The 26,963-nt window shown below is 39.3% G+C and overlaps 2 protein-coding genes across 2 annotated transcripts; one reads left to right on the top strand and one right to left on the bottom strand.

Annotated features, from left to right (window-relative positions):
* Positions 1 to 23: 23 nt before the first annotated feature.
* wrnip1 (WRN helicase interacting protein 1) lies at positions 24 to 5,920 on the bottom strand. Its single transcript, XM_020595963.1, has 7 exons — positions 5,216 to 5,920; positions 4,659 to 4,853; positions 3,575 to 3,813; positions 2,476 to 2,699; positions 1,311 to 1,466; positions 859 to 938; positions 24 to 762 (listed from the first exon to the last, which is right to left on the bottom strand). The coding sequence occupies exons 1-7, from the start codon at positions 5,861 to 5,863 to the stop codon at positions 481 to 483; spliced, it is 1,824 nt and encodes a 607-aa protein (XP_020451619.1). The 5' UTR covers positions 5,864 to 5,920; the 3' UTR covers positions 24 to 480.
* Positions 5,921 to 13,200: 7,280 nt separating this feature from the next.
* Positions 13,201 to 21,434, top strand: mylk4a (myosin light chain kinase family, member 4a). Its single transcript, XM_020595873.1, has 13 exons — positions 13,201 to 13,722; positions 16,813 to 17,270; positions 17,628 to 17,905; positions 18,371 to 18,476; positions 18,960 to 19,053; positions 19,404 to 19,513; positions 19,754 to 19,895; positions 19,987 to 20,057; positions 20,153 to 20,281; positions 20,353 to 20,505; positions 20,635 to 20,713; positions 20,849 to 20,903; positions 21,137 to 21,434. The coding sequence occupies exons 1-12, from the start codon at positions 13,201 to 13,203 to the stop codon at positions 20,900 to 20,902; spliced, it is 2,196 nt and encodes a 731-aa protein (XP_020451529.1). The 3' UTR covers position 20,903; positions 21,137 to 21,434.
* Positions 21,435 to 26,963: the final 5,529 nt, after the last annotated feature.

Raw genomic sequence — 26,963 nt, 5'->3', positions numbered from 1 at the left:
AGCATTTTAATCAGTTTAGACAAGGTACATTTTATGGAGGCAGGACAAAGGTAAATCCCAAAATATATGTATTTAACATAAAACAAACTAAGGAAATATAAGAGCATAACATGTATATTTACTATTTTGTTATTCATTTGACTGGATTAAGGACTTCATCATGAGCATATCTAAAAGCAAATGAAAGTGATATGAAAGTAAATGGAAAGGTAAAGAGTTTGTGCATTTTTATAATGCATTCAAAACAATGGACTAAAGGAACATTGTAGATACATTTATAGATTATATCTGACTGATGCAAGCATAATAATCAATTAATGAAAACAACTGACAAAATCCTACCTGTAAGTCTGAATTTGGATCAGCAGTTCTACACAGTAATACCGACATCAGATCGCACCAATTGTTTATGGTGACTGTTTTCATTCGACAGCCTTGGTTCTCACTGTATGTTGTGGTGTAAATCCTTACAAGAGATGCTCATGGGTCTGAGGTTGACCAGGTGAAGAAGTCAATGCCCTGCAGCTCCTTGGGTAAGTACTCCTGCTCCACAGGCTTGCTGAAGGCTGGGTTATATTTGTAGCCTTTAGCATAGCCCAGTTGCTTCATCAGCCTGGTAGGGGCATTGCGGAGGTGCAGGGGGACAGGAGGCAGAGGGCCTTTGTGGTTCCTCAAACAAGCCTTCACATTATTATAAGCCGTATAGATCTCCACAGACTTGGGTGCGCGTGCTAGATACACCACACACTGAGCCAGGATCACCTGTTGACCAGGGGGATGAACAGAGGTAAAGACACTGGTTGACTGAATGGGCTTGACTGAAGACTCACCATCACTGGTCAGGTTAGCTTAGCATACCTCACATTCAGGCATCCCAATGAAGTGACAGGCCTGGAAGGCGGACACCGCCTGAGGAAGAGCAGAGGGATCTGCCATACCTGAGAGAGACATTTGACCGAGGGCCCGTCAGACCAACTAGAAGAAAACAAACTTTTCTTGCTTGAAATCTTTCCCATTTTATCTGTAAGAATGCTCTGTTTGCATTTTAGTTCAGTCAATATTTTATTTCTTGTGTTGCCATATAACGATTAACTCAGACTCATATGAAACTACAGTGCTAGTGATGTAACCATGAGCATAACCATGCAAGGCTGCAAACATGATCAGTAAATTCTAACCAAAACCTTACAGCCAACAGTGTGTTTAGAGCAGAGCATCAAAGTGGCAGCAGCTTTGCAGCTGCCAAATGGTTACAATGAATTATATAAGATAAAGAAAAAACAGAGATGTGATACAGTAATGTCACATACCAACATCCTCACTGGCAAAGCGGATCAATCTGCGAGCCACATAGAGGGGATCCTCACCACCCTCCAGCATGCGGCCCAGCCAGTAGAGGGAGGCGTTCTCATGGGAGCCTCTCATAGACTTATGCAACGCTGAGATACAGTTGTAATGCTCCTCACCTGAGAGTAGCACAAAGGCATACACACGCACAACAGGTGGAGGAGGAGAAGAAAAGAGATTGTTCTTCAGGTGGCATACCATCAACAATTTAAGTCTTTACCACAGTCTGAAAAATATTATATAAACATTATCTCATCAAAGCAAGCTGCATAAATACCAATACAAAAGTAAACATAGAGCAGATCATATGAAGGGAAGAATGGAGGGAAGACTACTGTCTCCATTTAGTTCTTTAGTTATGCTCCGGGCGTTTTATCACACTGTGAAGAGAGGGACAGTAAATCTTGATATTCTGGAACAGCTGCTGTGTTATGTAACAGGAGAGTACGGAGGACTGTTGACGTCTTATGAGGGGAATTATCCATGGATACTCAGGGAGGGGGTTAGGTATAAATGTTTGGAGTGGCTGAAACTACAGTATACACATCTTAAAGGGTAACTAAACCCCTTCACTCTAACTTTCTGTTGACAACTGAGGAGTGAGGAGCAAGGAGAAAGGTGCATGGCCTTGTCACAACATATGAGGTTGGTTGAAATCCAGCTCCACACACATCACCTACCACCAGATCAACCATTAGCAATATTCAACTGCAGTAGTCAGGTTGCAACCAGTAGAGGGCAGTCTTTATGCATATTTCTGACAAAATGCAGACTTCAAATACTTTGCACTTGCATGTCAAGATTTGTACCTCAATCAATCAAAAACACTACTAAATTCCCATATACATTGGTTTTCAGCTGAAAAATAGTGGTTTGGGGGTTTAGTGACTCTTTAAAAACTCCACCTACTAGTAAAAATTCTGATAGTTCTGAGGTTATTCTAAGTAGGAGAATGATTAAACAAGCAATGAATTTATGCATTACTTAGCTATCATTAAGAAAATACCAGTAACCATGTCTCATGTTTTAACCATCTTTAGTAATACTTGGATAACAAAAAGAATTGTATGAACATTACCACAGTGGCAAGTGTGACACATTTAGGAAACTATATACATTTGGCCTTACCAGCTTTGTCATAGAGAATATGGGACCTCTGAAGACCCTCCTTGACATGCTCTTCCTTTACCAGTATCTCTTGAGGTGAACCATCTTGTGCTAACAGGTTGGCTTGGGTCAAGTTCACCTGAGCCTGAACAGCCAGCTGCAGACCATTGAGTCCTGCTCTTGCATCCCCATCACAGAGGTAGGCTATGGTATCCAGAGCTTTTTGTTCAATGTAAATGTTTGGCCTAAATTTTTGGAAAAGCATAAAAACATACATATTGGTGTCAATATTTGTTTTACTATAGTTATTTTGTAAAGAATTAATACAACTGGAATACAATCTGAATCAATGCTGATAATTGTTGCATAAATGTGGACAATAGTTATTTCTGCTCATTAAACAATAAGGTCACGACTGCACAATCAACTTGAAAAAGACTGCAAACTCAGATGGCTGCTTGTTATCATAAATGATCAAATGCCAAGTGTGATGATGGATACCTGAAAACATATTTCCACACAAGGCTCCTACAGTATTCTGATATAATATTCTTTGAAACCAAAGTGATTCTACTTTTTACTGATCAGTTCATTGTAAATGTACTTATTTTATCCATGTCTGGATTATGGAGAAGTGATGACTCAATTTTTCCAGTGTTAAAGGCAAACTGTTTACATATTTTGATCTGATCTTCTGAATTTAAACTGCTCCTCAGCCAACTGTCATACAGTACAGGTTACTATAGAAATTTACCCTGGATAAAAGTGAGTTACTTTCATTCTGGTTTAAGTCCTAAAGTTAGTCGGCTACATGAATACATGCAACCAGCTGCATTCCAAACAATACATCTGATCCAGCTATTTGATCATCTCCCTGAAGCTCACCGACACCTCTGCAGTTAACATCTGGCTCACTGTCTACAACTCGTATGCTAAACCTTTTCTGTCAAGATATCAGACCAGACCAGAGTATGGGAGATTGCTGCGGCTCCAAAAACCTCTGAATACTGTATTATCAACGAGGCAAGCCTCACACTTAATCCAACGTTTTCTGAATAGTAGGGTGACACCAAATCATGATGTGTGACACTGAGAGCTTGATTCCCAGAAGAGCACTTACTCATGTCCATCTGTTTGATCTTGATCTTTGGGAATTGATGAACCTTGTCCTAGGACCCTGATCCCAAGTGTGGCCACAGCCCTGCCCAGGATTGAGCCCAGTGCCTCCACAGAGAGCTTCTCTAGAACCAGCACCCTGCACCTGCTCAGCAGGGCAGCATTTACCTGGAAGGATGGATTCTCTGTGGTCGCTCCAATCAGTGTTACTGTCCCACACTCCACGTGGGGCAGGAAGGTGTCCTACAGATACACACAGAGTGAAGAAAAAGAGGAGCACAAACATGGAATGAAAAGCGGTGAAAACAACGTCTACTCTGTATCGCTGCTATGTCTGCATTTTCAGGCTTTCAGTATATTGGTAAGTGCAATTAAATATATAAGGTACTGTTATTTATCCATCAATCAAACTAAAGATACCTGTGTGTAAGATAATGTTCTTAAATAGGCCACAGTTGATGACAGTCAGCATTTCACCTACATTGTAGCAATGACACTGACTCAGCTTTATAGAAATGAATATTAGTGTATGTATGCTGTTATATCTCACATGGCCATATAATAACCAAGAGAACTCCAATATTGATCATGACAGTTGCTGATGATTACATAGCTAAACCTGATTTTGCTGCGCACACACGCATTTATAGCAAAATAAAATTTATTTCTTATTTTACTGAATCACGTTTTCAGGAATCAGAGGAATTAGTGGGTTCTGTTTGATAGGGGTTTCACGGGGGGTTTATTTTGAGTGACCACATTCTCATACAGGTTCTAGTGTATGCTATTCATGGCTTTATATTTATGTGTAGAAATGTTTACTATTGTTCGGCAAGGGAAAAAAACCCCATCAAAATATGATTATCTAAACAGACTAAATGGAAGCTTTGTGTCAAGGCAAACCTAACGATAACAGACACCAGCACAACTTAATATATTTGTTACAGAAATGGAGGATAAATACAAACACTGGCTTGAGAACTGGAAGTACTGTATCTTATATAAATCATGTCAATCTGATGTCGTATTCTAGCTGATTTGGCGGCAGCAACTTTGATCATAACACATCTTTGTGGCTGACACTCCACCTGTTGGGATTTGTTGAAGCGGTGAATTTCATCAATGAACAGAATGGTCCTCCTCTTGCAGAGTCTGAGCTCATTCTGTGCCTGCTTGATCACCTCTCGGACATCACTGGTGGATGCGCTGGTAGCAGACATGGTGACAAAGCGAGCCGTGCCATTCTTTTTACTGGTGCTGGCTATTATGTGAGCTAGAGTGGTCTGAAAAACAAAAACATGTGCAAAGTAATTTGATTTAAACACATCTGTCTCAGAAGCAAACAGTATAAGTGAAACTGTCTTACACATATGAAAAATTATGTAAAAATACATTCTGCTTAAGGATGCTGAGTATCTGAATACTTATTAGATATGATAGATATGATGTTCAGCTCCAATAATAAGCATTCATGGTAAAACCTGTAAGATAATGCTATAAGAAAACTGACGGAGGGCAAGAGATTAAATGTTAGAAAAGCATGCTGACAAAGCTGCTGTACAAAAATCCATGCTAATTTGCTTGGCATGTCTCCACTTCAGTTACTGCTGGCTGTAAAGCTTCTTCCCTGTTATCACCACCACACCTTCCCACATCCCGGTGGTCCCCAGAAGATCAGGGATGGCATGTCCTGGGAGCCGAGAAGTGAGCGGAGCAGTGTTTGCTGGCCTACAACTTTACTTTGGCCAAAGTATTCCTCGAGTGTGTTTGGTCTGAGCATCTCCGCCAAAGGTTTGTCCATCGTTAGCAGGGTCCGTGGCGATAAACCCTGTGGTGTCTTCAAAATCTGTCTGGTAAACTCAGATGTTTGGCTTTTCTCTCTACATCCTGGTCCAGGTTCAGCCTCGTTCAGTAAACTACGTTTAACGCCCTTGTTGACAGCATTAGCAGCACTTTGTTTACTGGTAAATGAACAGTTCTGCTCATTTTGGATCGACACTTTACTCTTGTTGGTTTGAAACAGGGAGAATACCGCAGATGACGGCGGTTCTACCATTACGGAAGAGCTGGACACAGCTTTGCTGCTAGGGGGTTCGGGTACTACAGGCTCCGCGCCAATGCGAAGTTTCTTTAAAGGAGGCCCGCTCTCGTCGACTGGGGATGGAATATTATCGGTAACGCTTTCCAATAGACATACGTCGAGATGTCCGTTAATTGTGGAAGACCTGAAGTCTTTAAAACAAACAGGACATTGCACCAAGTCTGGCACTGCTAATGTCATATCGTTCGCCATGTCGATTCCCGCAAACTTCGGACCTTAAGTCACATGACCAAACACTGTTTTGGTGCGTTTGCGTACTGATTGGGATAATCTGATATAAGAGTTTTCTGGTCCATGTTATACGTCTTATTTTTCTGGCACAAACTTTAATTGCCTAATATTGGACGTTATAAATTAGAACTGAGTTTTATCTAGATAAACCGTTGAGATGTTACGTATGACGTTGTCAAATATGCCTATAACCGTCTTCAAAAAATGTAAATGTGGTCAAGACATAGTTGTATTTCCCATAGTCTACAGTACCTGAATGCAGCAAGTATAGGCAACAGCGCCACACACAGGCCAACAGTATGAGGGACCTCGGGGTTATTAACATAGACTGTATCCAGTCTACGGTTATTATCTAAAACCTTATAAAAAGGTCATTAGTTGATATTTAACCTATATGAGAAATAAAACGGGAATTGATACAAGCTCATTCATTCAGTTCATTTATCCCTCAGTCTCTCTCCTTTTTTGTTTATTTGTGTTTATTGCAGTAAGTCCAACTTAATGTATTACTGCTACGGCTTTACCAGAAGTCCCATTTAAGTTAGCAAGCTTGAGTTATACAGTATATTGAACGCTATGTTTGTTCTTATAAAAGCAAAATTAACCTGCTGGATTTTTGAAGGGAGTTTTGATCACCTTCTGTCAGCAAAAGAAACACAGCGCTTATAAGAGGAAACAACGTGTGCTGTCCTTGGTGCTGAAGAGAAGAATCCTGAACAACTTCTGAGTCAGGAATCTGAAACACTGACCTCAGCATCTAACCCTGTCCATCTTCCACCAATAACAAATAGTCTACAGAAACATGCTTCAGCTTCACATTTGTAGTTTTCACTGCACATTTATTTGTTACAATTTTTATGAATTAAGGTTTTACACACAAAATGTGCCTAAGAGGCTGCAGCCCATCAGCAGCACAGGCTCGACAACATGGGCTGCTGCATGATCCTCTCCATGGAGGACCGGTGCATTAGGCTGCAGACATTTGAGCCTCAGTGATATAGATGGAGTGGACAAAATAACAGACAGCTGTCAGTATAACAGCCCAGCCAAACCGCAGACAGACTCCAGCCTCCACAGTGACCACACAAGTGAATCAACAGCTCTGTGACACAGTGGGTACACAAACCACAATCACCTTCATGAAGAAGGATATACTGCAGATCTAGTGTTTATTCTCATCCCAGCAGAATAACATCGGTCAAGCGGAGTGTAGTAGGCTGCTGGAAATTATTTATCACACAGACAGCCATGATTTCCTGATCTGGAGCTGCCTGTTGAGAACAGAAGATGACCAACTGTCCAGCGTCCTTTGTAAACACACGACAGAAACTTCTGGTTCACTTATGAACGCTGATTATGTTCTGACTTTTCATCTTTGGTCAATGATCGAGCAACATGGCATCAGCCTCAAACAGGGGTGTTGCTGGACATAAGGCTCTACTGGGGCACAGAACCCGCATAACTCAAATCACACCTTTTTTTCTTGAATACTTATACCTTAGCCCATTATTCCACTGCCTGCTGCTACTACAACTAATGGGAAAGGTAAAACTTTATGAAAATATTTCTACATACATTAAGAACATTATCTACATGTTTTTATGGTGTAAAGGTCTGGCCCTATATTGCACATTTCTTTACCCCTGCACAAATGGCTTCCTCTACACCTTCCCTTCCTGCTTCAGGTACACGTGTTTGTTAAATGTCCATAAGACAAACATTATTTGGATTGTGTGACAAGAGCATCAGATATGTTATAGGCTAGCCATTAAATGCAGAATGAAGATCTACACAGCTACAGCCAGGTCGGACCCAGATTCATCCAAAGCTCATGTCTGAACACAGACTCCACACACATCACACTACCTGTACACCTTCCTTAGGGACATTGCTTAGGCTCACCCTCACCATGTGACCCGTATTGATGATTGGATGATTGGATGCGGACCCCTAATCTACAGCGCAGTGTTGAATAGTAATCTTGCTTTCTGTGAACTGTCACATTTTTGATAAAGGAATACAGGAGAAAAGGATAGAAAAAAAGGCTTGCAATTCAGTGAAGAGTGGGACAGAGTATATCTCTCAGGCACCCTTTGCTGGCACCTGGCACGCTTTTGTCATGAGGACAAACCGTCCGTCCTTTGGCTTGAAGTGCTGATTGTTGGGGGTTAACTGGATTAACAGAGGCTGTGGAGGATAGTGTAGTATTAATGCTTGGGCACTGAGAAGGAACTGTCATTTCTTCCAATCCTTCATTTAAGACTCTTCTCCCTAAGCCCCATTGAGCTCCAGAGGTACTTTGTAGTTAAAGACAGGGTGGCCAGGCTACAGAAGATGGATAAAGAGTAAACTGAAAGCACTGGAGAATTTTGTCACAAGCTGGGATATTTGGCTTGTTAACAGCATGTGTCTGGTTGCCTCCTACATCTGGCACAGGCTGTGTGATTTACTCTGCTACAAGAGGAGGCACAGAGCATCTTCAACAACAACTGCCATTCAGGTATCTTTAAGGATGTTTGACTTGTTGAATAATATTCAAACATTAACATGACAGTGCCTCCCCGCTGGAAGCATTATGTTTTCAGGTTGTCTGTCCCTACCGTTCAATATGGAGCCATCTTTGTATTGTCTTATGTGCTCATTTTTCGCTCACTTTTCATGTTTTACACTCCAGCTAAATATCACATCTAACTGAATTAGCTACCTAGAGTTATTCTCAGTATCTGAAAGGTGAGACTAGTCATAATAGTGCATGTGTGTTTTTCTATGTTATGAATAGAAATAGGAAGGGTAAAACATGAGATAAGCGGTTGCTATAGATGGGAGTCTTGATATTACACTTCATTTTTCAGTTTCATGATGCATATTGTCATATTTTTAAATCACGATACATTGTTCCATGATACATTATAACACTCCTACTGTATACTACACAGTGCTTAAAAATACACACACTTTGTAGTTATCTCTATTATGCTGATAGCGTGCCTCAGAGACAAGCAGAAGCCCTCGCACCCTCTCTTTTTTCCATTCCTCTCTTAGGATATAGAAGATCCACTCTGACATTTACTGTAGGGGATTCATGAGTATGTGAGGTAAGGTTTCTTTGCAGTCTCTAATCTTTAATACCCTTTATGATGCACTCAATGTAATGTGCTTCTTGGTTTTCCATACATCTAGAAATATCTTGCTCAAACAGAAAGATGGAACTTGGATGAAATAATTTCTTAAGTATGAGTAAGATTACTGGTGTTGAAAGGAAATATAAATAATACAGCAGCTCCTCTGAAATGATTGTGGTTTTGTTATTCAGTTAGCTGAAAAACAATAGCAACATTTTCATTAATTTTAATAGGCAACAATGTCATAAATGTATATAGGCTGCAGCTCAAATGTATTTTTTTCCTTTTAGTTCTATGTTGTAGTAAACTGTGTACCTTTTGGTTTTTAACTGTTGGTCAGACAAACAATGTGAACATGTCAGTTTTGGCTCTAAGAGATTATTGTAGACATTATAATTAATGAATGAATTCATTTTACTAGTTTTTGGTCATTCATCAGACAAACAATTTAATCAATAATGGAACTCATTCTTAGGTGCAGCCCCAATGCATCAAAGTAGTACTGCTCTAAACAATTGGTGAGCAGGACGTGCATTGCTTGGCGAACATTAGTGTGACTCCCCCTGCTCTTCCTCTGGTCAGGAGCACGTTTCTGTATTTTAAGTGACATGTGCTGCAGACCTCCTCTGAGATGTTTCGGTTGATGTTTTTACTGTATTCTATACAAGGCAACAGCCCCCATTCAAGCCTCTGAAGTTTATACAGATGGACAGTGCCACCTGCTGTTCAAAATGAAAACCTAGTTAACAGGGGTGGAAAAACAAGCCTTTAAGATCCTATAAAAAGTTCCACTACATAAAAGTCCTGCATTCATAATTCATATAAGTAAAATATATATTATCAGAAAAAGTACTTGCAATACCAAAAGATTAGGGCAGAACAGTATATTATATATTATGTTGTCATTAATAATACACCTTGAAAATATGATTTAATAGTGAGTGTTTTTGTGTGCATACTTGTACACATACAGCACAAATGCATTTGAAAGTGTATAAGAATGTATTTGTTCATGATGTTGATTTAATGTATTGACTCACGATAATGTCTAATGTGGTTTTACATATATATATATATGTATATAAACAAAACCAAAAAGTATGTTTGCACAAAATGTGTACTGTATACCAAGAAAAAAAAACCCGAGATGGCAGAGAAAGAACAGGAAAAGATTTAAAGACATTTGTAAAGTTTCATGGCTGCTCCACACATTAAAGCTGACAAGTTTCTGAGGAAAAATGCGCAGGAGCCAGCGCTGGCGGGCAGCGTGAGTGGTGGCTGAAGAGGTGACTGGACAGTTGCCACAGAACACAGACGTCCTGATGAAGGACATTATGTTCTCTGAAAGGGTGGTGGTGTTCCTTTTTAGAAAAGCTCACCTTGTCCCAAATACCAAACAAATAGCCTAATACAGAGGGCTATGTAGGTCATATTCAAACATGCTGATTGTTCAGAAAAGAAGATTCAAAATTAAAAACACTAGCACATTTAAAGTAACTGCAAGTTTTGCCTTTTTGCTCATGGCACTCTCACTTTATATGTCATCTTAGACTGAACATTTTTCCCCCATAGCTTTTAACAATATGTAGACCAAACAATGAATCAATTAATCCAGAAAATAATCTTCAAAACAGTCAATAATGAAAATAATTTTTTTCCACTATACAGTTTAATAGTAATAATAATAAATCAGAGTTTTTTAAATATACTTAAAGACATTTAACATAAAAAAAGCAAAAAAAAGATTATTATTTCACTATATTAGGGGTACAAAGAATACACGGTGTCTTTAAAAGTTTGAAGTTTTAGTATTAAAGGGCACTAAGCCTCCTGCTGTATATCAGTTTACCTTAATTCTTTTCCACTCTAGATGTCACAGTTCAAACTATAAGGTCAACAAGAACACACACACACATACAGAAACCAAATTATTCAGTATATTTTAAATGGGGTTTCCAAGCATTTGTGATGATGTCCCCAAACATCCTGAAAAGTTTGCTGTCACATTAATCAACGTTTTAATCATGCGCATGATTTCTTATGTGTAGCCTTATGAGCTTGGTCTGTGTGTACACACACTTGGGCTTGGCAGAAAAGGTGAGAGAAGACTTTGAGCACTAGTCATGTTGCCTTTATATTCTTTGGCGTTAGCTGCACTGTACTGTAAGCATAAGTGATATAAACCTGATATTTACTTTATGTAATAAGGCTGAGAAACCTGGGGTCAGCTTATATTCCCTGCAGGGCTTAATAACCTTAAGGTGCCCCCTAACTTTTAGCACTGTAAGATATAATGTGAAAGTGCCATCACAGTCTTTTGTACTAAGCTTTACTGTATAAATTAGTGACTGCTTTAACTATGCTGTGTTTCAGAATTCAGCCCTTTTTCTCTTCTTTAACATTTGAAAAACGACTTTACATTATTCTTGCTGCTTGTATGGAAAAAAAATACAGCCTGCCAAGTTCCATATGCACCACTGCATAAGAAAGTTGATTGTTCATGCCCTTGAAATTAACGCAACATGCAAATGAGCTATATTGTCTGTCATCTGTCGGCATCCAAGGACAGGTGTGCGTGTCCCATCTGTTTCTGTTCCATCAGAGTCGCTTGTTGTGTTTGGCATATCTGACTTGCTCAAGTGAACCATGATGAAACTCAAAATACAGGGGAATGCAGTGAATAAATCTGTGCCCAGAAGACTTACCAGTGTAGGAGCATTACACAAGGCTTTGCACAGTGCAGCTTCAGTTCCATTTTTAAATAGGAAATAGAACCTGTAATATGTAACCTGGTATGATGACATGAAGTAGGAGTTGACAGCTATTCCCTCTCTCTTACCTTTGGTCACCTTTCCTCACTCAATTTCACATCCTTCCTTGGTTTCTGCATTCATGTCTTGAGCCACTGGAATGAGAAGTGGCTGGGGTCACTGTGGCTTGGTTTGTACTCTGTGACTCTATTGTCAAAAGTATTTTATGGTGGCTTGCACAATGCTGGATTCCTTCTCAGTATGTAATTTGTAATTTTGACTATTCCCATGATGCATTGGTCAGTGTCTAAATAAACTGACATAAACATATTTTGATTTATAGAGAATATCAATTATGGTCATATTACAAGAGCTAAGTTAAAATTGATCCCTTTCTTTCTTAAGGGAGTTAATCACAGATTGTTTTTGTCAGTGAGAAGGCATATAAACAATTTGTATCACGCATCTCTTCTTTCAGCAGTGGGACTGAACACCTTACTGTAGGTCGCCCTTAGTCAGGAACCACAGGCTTCCTCATGTTTCCCCTGATACTGGGTGCAAGTTACAGGCATTCAAGAGATAAGGAGGGAATTAGCATTGCAACATGGTTCTTGTTCACAATTGTACACAGACAGAACCACATACATCAGTGTCACATTACCAGCAACCTAATCATTTTAGACTCCTCAGTGACATGACAATTATTTGAAATATTTATATTAAATTACCAACACAACATCTATTTTGAAATGATCTCAAAATATCTTCTTCTGCTTAAAGAATACCCACCTCTTTACCCTTTTCCTATTTTGAATATCTGTGCCATCCCCTCAAGAATGTGAACCAGGCATTCGATACAATAAACTAATGTTATTTGAGAGGGAAAAATGGTAAAAATGAACAAACGTTGTTGTATAAGTCTCATACACTGAAGAAGTACTGTGACCAGTTTGACACCCAGCAGGTGAATGACAGTGGTGAGCTTAACACTTAAAGGCTCTCAAATGTCTCATAGCCCAAGCGCTGCCAAGCTCCCACCTCCAACACTTGGCCCCTGCTGACGTAGGCTGTCCATTTACATTTAGGGACACCAGCTCACTTCATTTACAATACCATTTCTACTGTGGAAAGAGGCAGGTGCCAGGGAAATAGTGCAGAATAATATATTTAGTTTAAAGTTTTAGGCGTTTAAAATATTCATCGTCATTGCTGGTGATTTTTCATCTTAAATATTTTATTTTTGGATTTTTTTCCTGTTTGTTTCACATTTATGTATTTTAATTAGTTTGTACCCTGACTGGGAGCACAGAAGAGTAGAGCTGGCTACAATTTTTAAAAAAGTCTTTTTGTTTATTTCAAGGACATTATTAACTTTTTTTTTTTTTTGAGCTGGTGTATTAACGTGATTTTTGCATCAGTGGGAGCCATGAGTGCCTTGGTAATGAACACAGCAGGCAATGGCAACCGCAAAAGTTTTGACCTCATTCATACTCAGATTGACTCACTGAGTGGTAAGATGGACAAGCTCATCCACATTCAAGAAGCGGTCCTCAGCCGACTAGATGATATGCCTCATGACAGTGAAAAGGATATGGAGAAGTGGAAGGTTGCCAAGGAGGAGATCCATCTGCCACCCGGGGTAATGAAACATACCCAGGTCACGGGGCAAGAGATGAGGAACATATGCCAGCAGATGAGCAGCATCCTGTCTGTGGTGAATCAGAGATCGGAGCAGCAAGCTCAAAAGCTCGAAGGGATAGAAAAACTGGTCCTCGGCATGCAGCAGGTTATCAGCTTCATTGGTGAGACAATGAAGAGCTCAAACGTAATGGAACTGATGTTCAAAGGCCCCGCTGCTCAGAAGGGCCCCAAACCCAAAGACAATAAGGAAAAGCAAGCTATTAAGAGGAAATCATCTACAGAGATAATAAACAAGAAGCTGGACAAGGTGAGATTAAAAGGCTGATGTAACATGCTAATGCGCAAAAATGCATTTTCTTTAGATGCGTACTACAATTCAATCAACTGTGATGAGGTTGTATTATATTGCTGACGCATAAGGTTTCTGAAGTGTGCATCCAACATTCTGAATTCATTATTTTACATTTTAAAGTATGGATTTATCATTTTGAGATATCTAAAGGTATTGCCGGCTATAGGAGCCTATTCATCACCACCATTGATGTTGTCAGTGTTGCAAAAGATGCTATATATTTCCCTGCTGACTTTGAGTTCTTTGAATTTATTATGATCTTGCTGTTCTTGGCAGAACATGTGAAAATGATCATAGCAGCAGAGCAGACAAACTGTTCTCTTGCCAACGAATGTCACTTGGCTTGTGTGCTAAACTGTGTGCCAACTGCTGATTGAGTGAAAGCTAAATAAGAACGCTAATTTTATACTGTGCTGTAAGCAACTTCACATTATATGTCACCAGTAGCTTATGTAAAGTCTCTTTCTACTCATTTTTGAGTGTAAAATGGCCCGCTTAGCATGGGGCACATCCATGGGGCCTCCCAGCAGGATGTAAGGGGGGCTTTGTTTTCTATCCATATTTGTGTTAAATTAAAAAATTACTTATTGTGCTCAAGTCAATTAAAGTTTTGGATTAGAAATTCACTCAGATGATTAATGACCACAAATAAATCTGATGGCTTCTGCGTGACTCACATTTCAGAGAATTTCTGTTCTTGTCAGTGCACTTGCCAGATGGTTTCCCTATCTTTCTCCACCTCTGGCGGTAGGAGACACCTTATAATTCATTTCTGCTAATGTGGTCTCTACATATACCCTCCCTACAGTGGTGGAAGAAGTACCCAGATTATTTATTTAAATAAAAGTAGCAGTATCACATTGTAAAAATACTCTGTTACAAGTAAAAGTCCTACATTCAAAATGGTACTTAAGTAAAATACAAAAGTATATAGCATCAAAATATAAAAGTATGCATTATGCAGAATGAAGCTAGTTATAACTATCTTATATGCATATAATTTAAGACTTTACTTATGGCTGGTTAGCTTGTGAATTTCCCACCAGGGATCAATAAATTATGACTATACTGTAATTTGTTTAATTAATCTCTTTCTGAAAAGTAACTAGTAAGTGAAATTCAAATAAATGTATATAAAAAATACAATTTCTGAATTGTGTTGAAGTCAAAGTATGAAGTAAGAAATAATGAAAATACTCAAGTAAAGTACAGATGCTCCAAAATTATATTGAAGTACAGCACTTGAGTAAATGTACTTAGTTACTTTCCACTTCTGCCACCCCCCTCTCTCATTCATAGATTAGACTTCTAGAAAATACTGCTGTCAGTGGGGAAACACTAAACTCAAATATCCCTTGTGCTGTTTATGTCACAACAGCATTCAGAGGACAAATATAAGATACTCTGTGGTTCAAGACAACTTTTTCCATGCTAAATGTTCAGTGAGTTTACTTGGCTGAGCAATTTGAACAACAACCCATGGACACTTGTAATATTTTCCACCCAGGGTCAGCATTGCATACCATGGCTGAGTGTCATAAGTGATAGGCTATAAATTCACTGCCCTGCTGCTGTCTATGTCTATCTGCTGTATCTATTACATGTGTACTTAGTCATCAATCTGTCGCTTTCCCTGACATTCATACATTTTCATGCATTCATGTAACACTACTAAGCTTTTTGTCTTTTTTTTACTAGAAAACAGCGTCTAATAAAGCCAGTAAAGGGAATCAAGACAAAACCTCTGCGTGTGAACCCAATACTGTAGAACTGGCAAATAAAGCTGCCAACAATGTTGATGGTGAACTCAATTACAAGGCCAGACGAGGTTGAGCAGAACACTATCTCTTTACTGAGGTTACTGGTCACAAGTAACTGTACTCAATGCAGAAGTTTGATTAAACATGAGACATACTCAGGTCGATAATTCCAGTCCAGGGTCAGTACTGGCAAACTCTCACAGCCAAGGTATCCACAAAAGATTGGTCATAAAGGGAAGTCCATAAGTCGATGCACAGTAAACAATCAGAATTAGGAGGGTTAGGCAGTAATCTGGGGTCAAAAGGCAATCCGGGGTCAGAGCTGGAATAACAGGCACAAAGAGAAAATGCTGGAAAGTCTGAACAGAGGTTAGAACAATCTGGCAGCTTTCTGGTGGGAGGAAGCTACCTATAAAGGTGTGTCAACAGATGCAGATCATTACTACTGATTATAGTAAAACGTCCGTGGCTGAGGTGGGACTGTAGACCCAAAGTGGTGTCAGAATAAAAGCATGATAATGGAAGCAGTAGAGATAGAATCATGACAAATACTCCGCAGCCTTCTTGCGAGATAATTCTCAATGAACCAAAGCATTTTCCTCATCTCTTGTAAATGTGTAAATTTTGCACATTTACTATATTTGCTTTTAGACAATACTTACACCGGAAATTTCTTTTTATTGCTAAGATGTAAGTATATGTGCATTTCTGGCTACAGGCTGGCACCATGCTCTTTGTATTTTAGCTTAAAGCTAAAGTTTGAATGTTTGTGGATTTTCTTGATACAAAACATGTAACATTAGATTTTTTTGCAGAGCTACACCAGACCTATATCAAGATACTTTTGGAAAAGTAAAAAAAAAAGTTCCCTGTAATTTTAACTCTAGGATAGTAAATGGCACCTGTGTTATCAAGATGAATTGTTCAGGTGGCTGTGGCTCAGGAGGTAGACTGGGTCATCTCTAACCAGAAGGCTGGTGGTTTGATTCCTGGCTTCTCCAGTCCCCATGTCAAAGTGTCCTTGAGCAAGACAGTGAACCCCGAGTTGTTTGCGGTGATCTACTGCTACATGTGAATGGGCAAATAAAAGCATTTTGAGTATGTGTCTAGAATAGAAGTATAAGACTATTTACAGTGCCAACCACTGTGCCGCAATACTGTGAAATATGCCAGTATTCCTTTAATATAACATTTTAACTATAGTCATTTCTTTGAGGATGTAGGAAATTTATATTGATACATTGCCCATATTTCACTTTTGAATGTTTTCATTTGTGTTTCACAGTTGAAAGACCACAAAGGCAAAGAGGAGACAGAGAAACCATGTTTGAAGAAGCAGAGTTTGATTCCTGAACAGGTGCAGAAACGTAATATGGAAAATGCAGAGAAATCAGGTCACCAACACATCCCTGGCTATCTGAATCGGGAAGCTAAAGTGTTCCCTAAAGGTCAGCAAGCTGATGGTCCTGCCTGCAACTTAGTAGACATGCATGAGGATTTCCAAGTGGCAGAGGCTGAGAAACTCAAGGCTGTTAAGGAGGTTAGTAAGGAGAAGCCTGAGGAAAAGGTGCCTGAAGGAGAGGCAGCAATTGCTAAGAGGAAGCCCAAGCTTAATGCGAAGTATGTACTGAAGAAGAAGGATGATGAAGAGCTTGAAGTCCCAGAAGAAAAGAAGGAAGAGGAAACTAAAGTCCCAGACTTCCCTGCTGCCCATGATGATGAAAAAGAACCAGGTCCTACCAGGTAGTCTGTTTAACTCCCATAAGACATGGTGTATTACTCTTTTGTATTCAGCTACTTAGCGCTCCATTCATTTAAAGATAAATTTAGGGATAAATTTGTATTTTTGAGAAATCCTGTCCTAACAACAAGCTCAGCAATTCTTATCAATATAGTCTGGAGCATAAATGTCAATTGTAATTTTTTCAAATAGTAATTAGCAATTGATTCCAATTGTATTTTAATCATTAAGCTGTTTTATTGATTTGCTGACTTTATTTCTTATGTTAAAAAGTTGTCGTGTTGCATTAGCATTGTAATTATGTAAGTTAAACTAAAATTTAACCTGAAAACTCTTAACCGCCATCAATTTTCTTTCAGCACTGATGAGCACAAAGAGATCAAGCATGAGCACACAGCAGAGGTCAGCAGCACAAATACGAAGTCCTTTGTGACTGAGAAACACTTTGTAGTGGAGGAACACAGGAGCAGCCGTGTGGTAAAGGAAGAAGAGGAGGGTGAGAAAAAGGAAGATGAGGGCTGTGCTCTCTTCCTGGCAGATGACATTGAAATCCAGATAAACCTAAAACAAACGGTGGAGAGAGAAAACAATGCAGAAAATGATGATGATGATGATAATCCTGAACGTTACTTTATTGGTAAGTCAAAACTTGTCTACTACTAATCATAGTCAGGAGTTTAAAGTTTAAAGAACTGAGTTTTACTTACCCAGTTTTAAACCAGTTTCTTGGTAGAGAAAAAACATTTCAACACTTTGTCAAAACAGGATGATCATTACAAAATCAGTTCATAATATTGTTGAATATGTCGGTATATGGTGGATGACATATAAAAGCAATTACAATACACAATTATACTAATTCAAATCTGTCTCTTTTACATAGTCATTAGAGAGCATAGATAAGTAAAATTTTTAACTGTAAAAAGCCTGAGTATACATTCTATAAAGCATTATTTCTGGACAACAACTGTGTTATGGCAGCCATGTACCCCTTCAGAAGCTTCACTGTAGCTAAAGAACAATGAAGTTTGCATGTTCTCACATTCTGCATAACCTATTAAAACAGTTTCTACCCTTCCCCTTGTCCTCCATCCTACTTTAGACACCACTTGTCCTCCGACAGCTCCTTTTAATCATCGCATTGTGTCAGCCAAGCCCAACCACATCAGGAACTTCTACACCATCAACTGGCAGGAGATCCTTGGCGGGTGAGTGCTGGGCTTTTCTGATCTCTGTGAAATGTAAAAAAAGGAACTGATGTTGACTTATCACAGATCAAAGATGGTAAGAAAGAGGTTCTTGATTCCTGTAAAGTTGAATTGTATAACCCTGCCCTCATATCGTCTCCTCTCCCATGTTTCATAACTTCAGAGTCACTGTAGTTATTTTTAACTTTACGACTGAGCAGTATGTGAAACTATATCCCCAGTGGCAGCTGGTAGCTAATCACTAAGTGTTAATCCATGTCCTCAAAGAGAGACACAACCCAGCTCAGATTTAATGAAATAACAGATTAGGCACAACACTCTCCTGAAACATCCCTGTTTGAACTAAGAAGCAGCTTTTGATTTGTTATGGGAAAACATACAATACTTTCTCTGTCCTGTTTTTACCTTTGTTTCTAGGCCTCTAGGATGTAAAGTCTCAGCTAGCAATTATAGGAATCTGATTTTTCTCTTTCTCTCTTGAAGGGGTCGTTTTGGCCAGGTGCACAAATGTGTTGAAAACTCCTCTGGCCTCACTTTGGCAGCAAAGGTCATTAAAGCCAGGAATCAGAAAGAAAAGGTACAACACCTAATGTACACTGTCAAGATAAATTCATACTAGTTTGTTTACAATGAGAACCGTAACATATGTTATAAAAGGCAGGAGAGGGGCCTAGTCACAGATTTTAGTACATGCTAGTACAATACAAAACCACACTTGGAACAGGAACAGAGGGAATACTTCTCACCTACTGTAGGTGCGAAATATCTGACCTTTAAGAGATGATGCACCGTCTCACAGTAGAGAACAACTGACACCTCTTGTTGTGCACTTGTTTGTCTGTGTATGTGTGTTCGTGCTTGTCTGAAACTGTTTGTTTGTCTGCTTCTGCATCTGTCCATCCGTCTGTCTGTCTGTTTTTTTGATAGGACGTGGTGAAAAATGAGATCCAGGTCATGAATAATCTGGACCATGCCAACCTGATCCAGCTCTATGCAGCTTATGAGTCAAGGAATGACATCATCCTTGTACTTGAGTAGTATGCTCCTTTTATATTTTCAGCACTATTAAACAAAGTAGATGTCCATCACTGGCTTACACCTGACTTAGAGTTACTTCAGTAATACCCAGCTGAACTTCTATTAACTTATTCATTATTAAATAATTTTGCATGGCAAATTTATACTTAAGAAAATGAACAACAAAAATAAAACAATACCTTCAAATAAGAAGGTGTTTGATTGGTGGTTTTTTAATATACATTTGTCTTTAACCTTAGTATGGATGGAGGGGAGCTGTTTGACAGGATCATTGATGAGAACTACACTTTAATGGAGCTGGATGCTGTGGTGTTCATCAGGCAGATCTGTGAGGGTGTGCAGCACATGCACAGAATGAACATCTTACACCTAGATTTGAAGGTAACAAAGCCACTCTTATTTGTTATGACATTTTTTCTCAAAGTTGAATCAATAAATCACTTAAGTTCAATTGTTTTGTTACAAATTTCAGCCAGAAAACATTCTCTGTGTGAGCAGAGTCACAAATAAGGTCAAAATCATCGACTTTGGTCTTGCCAGGATGTAAGCACTTTGATTTTACTGACTGATGTTATCATACTAAATGTTAAATGTACAGTAATTGATACACCATGAACTTTGATTATATCCCCATGTAGGTATAAACAAAGGGAGAAGCTGCGAGTTAATTTTGGCACTCCAGAGTTTCTCGCTCCTGAAATTGTAAATTGCGACTTTGTGTCGTTCAACACAGACATGTGGAGCCTCGGCATCATCACCTACATGCTGTAAGTAAGCACACAAACACACGTACACATTTAAAGACTACTGCTAATGACTGTTTGTCTTTTTTCGTTAGTCTGAGTGGTCTCTGTCCCTTCCTTGGTGATGATGACAGTGAGACTCTGAATAACATCTTGGGCTGTCAGTGGAACTTTGAGGAGCAAGAGTTTGTAGACACATCCGAAGAAGCCAAAGATTTCATCTCCAGACTTCTCGTTGTAAATAAAAGGTGTCCTTCTTCCCTATATATCTTACTATTTCACTGTTCTGAAATTGAGATTAACATCTTGTGATATTTACCATTAAAATGCAGTTTATATATTGAATAATATTTATGCGTCATTGTGTTTCTCATCAGCTGGAGAATGGGAGCATCAGAGGCCTTAAGACATCCTTGGCTATCTGATTCAGCGCTTCATCATCAGCTTTATACAAAGGTAGGATACACAGTTTGTTTATTATTTATCTTATTTATGATAAAGGGATGTGGAAACCCATGTTATGTGTCACTGTCCAATCATTTGTTTTAATGAACCATTTATTGTATTATGCTGACCCTCTTTATTTCACAGAAAACTATGTGCAGATCCCGACGATCATCATGTGCATCCACAAGTAATAGTTAAGGTTGGTCTGTTGTTTTGGTTTAACTTTTTAATACACTAACCTTTGTTGCTGTGACTTATTTTGCATTGAGCTGATCTAAGAAATGCTGATATGACATTTAACTCGTCCACAAGGGGGAAGCATGTGTCAAATTTTGTGCAGGACAGCACAGCAGCAACAAGAGATACTGCCTGCCTATTATAGATTTAATAGTAGTCATCTGAGAGTGAAGTGTTTCACATTGTCTTCTTTAGGACTCCACAATGATATGACAGCTTCATCTGTGGCCACGTGGACCAACCCTCCTTTCCATGTAGAATACCTACATTTCAGTCGGTGTTGTGGCATGGATGAAATTGTGGCAATCTCATAAACCTCCACTGTATTGTGTTAATGTAGCCGATATGCCAAAGTGATATATGGATGGATGGGATTTAGTAGCAGATAGTTATTGTGCTGTGTTCTTCCTTGAATAATGTATACATTCACCACTGTAATGCTAGACAGGCTGAACAAAAATAACAAGAATGCCTTATAACATTAATTAGTTGCCATGCAATAAATGCAACCTTTGTGAAGCTTACGATAATCAGTTGAAACTGTTAGAAAGATACTAACTCAATTGTATCAGCTGAGATTGCAGTTGTTTTCTTGCATTATACTACTTTGTAAGGTGTTTTATTATTTTTTCATCCTGTTTAGTTGGCATTTTGAAAAAGTACTGAGCTTGTAAATGTGACCTAGCTTCATTAGACACATGTTATCATATACTCTATATCATATCAGCTTAGTTGGGTGTGGCACCTTTTCCTTGAATGTTGATCTACTTCACTTTTGAATGTCCACTCAGTGATTCACCCTCACTTATCTCAAACAGTGTTGTCATTGTTTGCTGCTGGTTTTTATTTTCAGTACTGTATGAAGGCTGCAGCATGATTCATATTATGTTACTGTAATAATCTGTGTTGCATTGCTTTTCTCCCAGTTCCAGATATTCTTCAGTGTATATATAATGTATGTATGGACAGAAGGGAATTTGTACAGTTGATGTAATGAGCTTTAGTATGTGCACTTTATTAAACAGGCTTTACATGAACCTACCATAGTTCCATTGAAAAGGTTCATGAGGTTAGATTTCCTCTTGTCTCCTGTCTGTTTCGTCCTGCTTTATCCTGGTGTTAATAAAGAAAATACACTTTCACTTCATAACAAACTGTTCTCCAACATAGTTAGTGTCTTATTGGCTAAATGTACAATTTTAATTTTTTGTTGTATGTCTGTAGTCACGCCTTAGAAGATATCTTGAAATAATCTGTGAACAAGGTATGTTTTTAGATGAAATGAAAGTGCAATGTTATGTATGTTGAAGAACAGCAAACATGTTAATAGGTTGGCTTTTAAATTGTTGTAAATTTGGGATATCCCATTTGAGGTAATGATTCACTCTCTCTATAACAAATTGGTCAATTTGTGGCCTCCTAATTCTAAATTTAAGTCTAAACTCAGTTAAATGTTTTCAGCATGATTCCTAGTTCTCTCTTGGGTATATTTAGTTGTGAGACAATCACATAAACCATTTTCACATCTTTAAACTGTTGTTGGGTTATCGAGAGGGCAGCATTCTCTGTATAATTAGAAACAGTCTTCACAAAGCATTTTTTTTCTGTCTGTGACAATGTAGTGAGCTATTTTTGGTGAGAATTTCCCAGTCTCAGCTCAAATCTATTTAAACCGTTAAACACACAAATACAGCCTAATTCAAGATGAAAGTCCAGGTGATTCCAGGAAGCTAATAAAGAGCATCTGAGGGAGCCAGTGTGTGTGTGTGTGTGTGTGTGTGCAAATACAGTTTGTCCACCTGAGAAAATAAACCGAGTGTGTGGGATGATGATGATGATGTCGGAAGAATGTGGCTTAGACACAGATATTTTTTAGGGGAGAAAGTGATTATTAATACTTTTATACCAGTGAGAGGAAGAGTTGAGAAATACAAACAAACAAACAAAACAATAGCAAAAACAATTAAGCAGAATGACAAAGAGGAAACATGAATGTAAATTTGAAGAGCATGTGTACATTTCAAGGTACATTTCCATAAAGTATACCTTAAATTCAGCCTTCGTTCTCCTGTAAAAGGCACTAAGGTACTATTTTACAAAACCCACATGGTTAGGTATGGATAAGTGCAGTCTTCATAGGGGAGTGCCTTGGGGAACATGTTTAGTTGTACAGAAATACCAGAAAAACAAACTGCACCACCAAGAAGCATACTGTAGTAACCCAGTAGTTAACCACTTTTATATCTAGTAGTTTGAGAGTAGCCACAAAAAATAATTCACAGTTTTTAGGTTATTTTAATTTTCAGTCCATTTCGATGTATATAGTACGCACTGGACAATGACAAGAGAGATGGAATTACTTCTTAGGAAGTGAACAAGAAGAGAGATGTGCAATTAAAAATGGAAAACTGAGAGAAATTATTTTATGTCGGCTACTGCACATGGATAATTGTTAACACTACAGTGAACCAAAGTCGTGATGTCACGCTCTCAAAAAATTCTATACTTATGGAAGCACACAAAGTAAGCACATACTGTTGAGAAAAGCTCTGGTCCAAAGCTAGATTTTTGGACTTTAGTGTAGTTACAAACTGTGGATGGATTCTCAGTGATGTTTTCTTACTTCTGGAACAGCACCAGAAGTTCTGGTTTCACTTCAGCTAACTCTCTATATATACTGAGGTTGTGTGTGTGTCTGTGTGTTTTTTTTTAAAGATATTTGTTTATTTTCACCCATCATTTTGTCAGACACAAAGGTTTCATGTAAGGAACAGTTCAGATAGAGTTCATACATTCCGCTATTACAAACACAGGCAAAGAGAATTTTAGTTAATAGCCATTACTCTGAACTCACGAGTCATTTGCCAAAACAGGTGATACTGATTTCTTCCAAGGATTTTGCATAGCTTTTTGGGAGCCTGGGGGATGGAAGCTGAATGCAAGCTCTTTCTGTATCCCTGGTCCAAGGCCCAGGTTGTAATGGTGAGAAATTCAAGGATAAAAAAAAAAAACCTCCTAGAGGCTGCCCCTCCACTCCCTCACCCCTAAGTCCCCTCCATCCACATCTCCAGAGGCGATCTCAAGGAGCCAAACCAAAACCAGATGGACTCATTGGACCTAAAAATAACAAATAGTGCCTGTGTTCCTGTCAGTTAGAGACACAGGAGCAAAGAAGATGGGGGTGAAAAAATCTTACGGACATGCCTAATTCTGTGTCCTGTTATATAAAATATGAATATTAGCAAGCATTTTAATACAGTATATATGAACAAAACGACAGAATTTACTGTTGGTTTGTTGTAGCTGAAGGTGGTTTGCTCAGTCCAGGCAGGAGTTTGTAAGGGGTAGGGGTGTTGGTGCGTGTGTAAAAACGGGGTTGCATTCAGAAACCAGGTGCCATCTTGGCTTTCGGGAAGGTAGGCTGTCAGCAGTGATTCAGATGTCTGAGTGGTATGCTCATTGGTTTGCTAGCCAATACACCTACTGCCCACACACACACACATACAGTAAGAAAGGGGAGAGTGATCCCAGGGCTTCTGACAGCCACCCTGCAGATTGACTAAGAAAGTGTCCTTTGTAACAGGAGTTTCCTGTAAGTAATTAAGAAATATAGGGCCCTGCTCAGAAGGGAGGAGACGGGGCCTGAGGTTGTAGGTGGCTATGTATCCCCTACTCCGTTCTTCGTTTCATGTATGTGCCCTGTAGCTGGCCCTGATGTTTGTCCAAACAAAAGGTGCCTTTTCTCCAAGGAGGTCCAGAGAGATGAACAGAAAGTTCTCAGGGCCCAGGGACAGGTGGTTCTGATCTGTGTGTGTGTGTGTGTGTGTGTGTGTGTGCACGTGCGAAAAAAGGGTGGGGAGGGGGTCAGTAGACCACATTTATCTTCAGTTAATGGCAGTACACGTGTTGTCACATCCAGCAGTGGGAACATGCTGGGTGTGATTTGTTTTTTTAAAAACACTGAGCTTTGCCACACTATGTCTTAAACATCTAATACTATGTCATATCCCCCTAAAGTGATTCATATGATTTCTACTCCCTAATGTGAGCAGCCTCACAACAGCAGTGCACAGACAGCAGCAATCTGACTGGTTTTACCTGTTGCCAAAAAAGCCTGCAACATGACTGATCCGGACATGTGCAGGGTATTTGTGCTTATATGTAATTATTTTATGTAGATTTGGTGTCACATTAGCGATTCTTAATAATTCTTCCTCGGCTCAACAGCCTTTCTCTTCAACATCCTCCCATATCAGTTTTCTATGCAATGATAAATGAAGTATAAAACACATTCCTGGTTATTATATATTTATAGTAGAGACTTGGGGATAAGGCAAATAACTGTGGATTATATGCTTATAGTCTTAAAGTGGCCGTAATCAATGAGAGTGTGAATCAGGCTGCTAGATATCCAACTTGTAACTAAACAGATGTGGCTAACTCTGCCGACTCGAAACAAAGTTGTTCTGATTGCAACAGGCAAAAACTGACGGTACCTGTCCAGCACCACCTGGTGAACATACTGGTACAATTATTAGTATAAGTGACAGACAAACACCATAAAAAGGAGAGTGAATATCAGAGTTGCATTCATCAGGTGGACACAGGTTCAAATGAATGATACTCTTGCTTTGCAACTGCTGGATACATAAAGAGGAAGCTGTTTGCTAACAGGCTTATCATATGTAAACTTAAAAAGTGTTAATATGTTGCTGTTGTGTTTACAGCTTGTTTTTGCTGCCCCCAATTTGCCAAAATCTCTTAATTTCCCGTCTTTTTAATGAAGTGGTTCTCTGCATTTCATTATATTCTATAAATGCCTAAAATAATTTATTATTTTATATTAAACAACCATAACTAGAAACCTGAAGTATATTATGTGATTGGTCCATATTGCTCCATACTTTTTGGTAACAGTACAACATGACTTCTGAAATGAAAACAGTCATCTCCCACCCACACGCAGATTGATTTCCAGACAAGGGGGAAACACGGCAGCTTGCTGTGTCCTGTGTTTTCAGATGGTGGTTTCAACACTGATCAAATGGCCATGCTGAAGCCTTTAATGATCTTGGCGGTTCCCCACTGTTGGGTCATCTGCTTGGCTCCATATCATCTCTAGGCTGGGCCCTACTGCTGGTCAGGCGCTCCCACAATGGGGCCCTTTCCATCAGCTTTGTATTTACTCATCACTCTGGCTCACCCCTCAGTCTGCACGGGGTCTCTGTTCAGTCTGCCAGGCCTGCTGAGAGGCCTCTGTGGCTGAGAGAGCCATAATCCATCAGTCCTCTGTGTGTGTACATTCTCCGCTCTTTTTATGCTTTAGCTCTTGATGAGGAGTCTTTGCTGAAGTTACTAAATGGAGCCAAGCGTCTTGTTCAAACAGACTAAAGAAGCATGTTGTCTGTGTCTGAGCTTAGCATGTTAACACAAGCTTGTATGCAGTTGTGGCTGTATGAACATGTTGCTTGTGTGTGTGTGTGTGTGTGTGTGTGTGTTATCATATCTGACCTTTCCTGCCAGACAAATGAGCTCCTTTTTGAACCTTTACCCATGCAAACATCTACTTATCCTGTCCACAACATACAGCTGTCATGTTTTATTAGATCCTCTTTATCTGCTCCCACACTCGCCCACACACATATGCTTGCGTAACTTTAATATGTTAGAAATAGCAAATGCTAGACATACATAAGCCTCATACACATCCATATTGTACATCTCTCGGTTATGATCTCCCATCACCACCCACAGCGTCTGTCCTCCCTCCCTGTGCACAGTGATCGATGAGCTGAACCCTGATCTCGCTGCAGCAGGGACCACACTGAGGGGAAAAGACCCTTAGCCTTGTCTCTGCCTGACTCCCAAAAACAGCTCTCATGGCCAACAAAAACATTGAACAAGGCACCCGAATGGCAACCCTTACTGCTGCTGCTATTGTAGTGTGAAATGTTTCCCACGATGGAAGACAGGAGAGGAGGATACGATGGATGACACAACCCTGAAATTGAGAAACAAGGGT

This window comes from Monopterus albus, unplaced genomic scaffold (genome assembly GCF_001952655.1).
Source record: "Monopterus albus unplaced genomic scaffold, M_albus_1.0 scaffold28.1, whole genome shotgun sequence".
NCBI lineage: Eukaryota > Metazoa > Chordata > Actinopteri > Synbranchiformes > Synbranchidae > Monopterus > Monopterus albus.
This window is presented reverse-complemented; position numbering and strand designations above follow the sequence as displayed.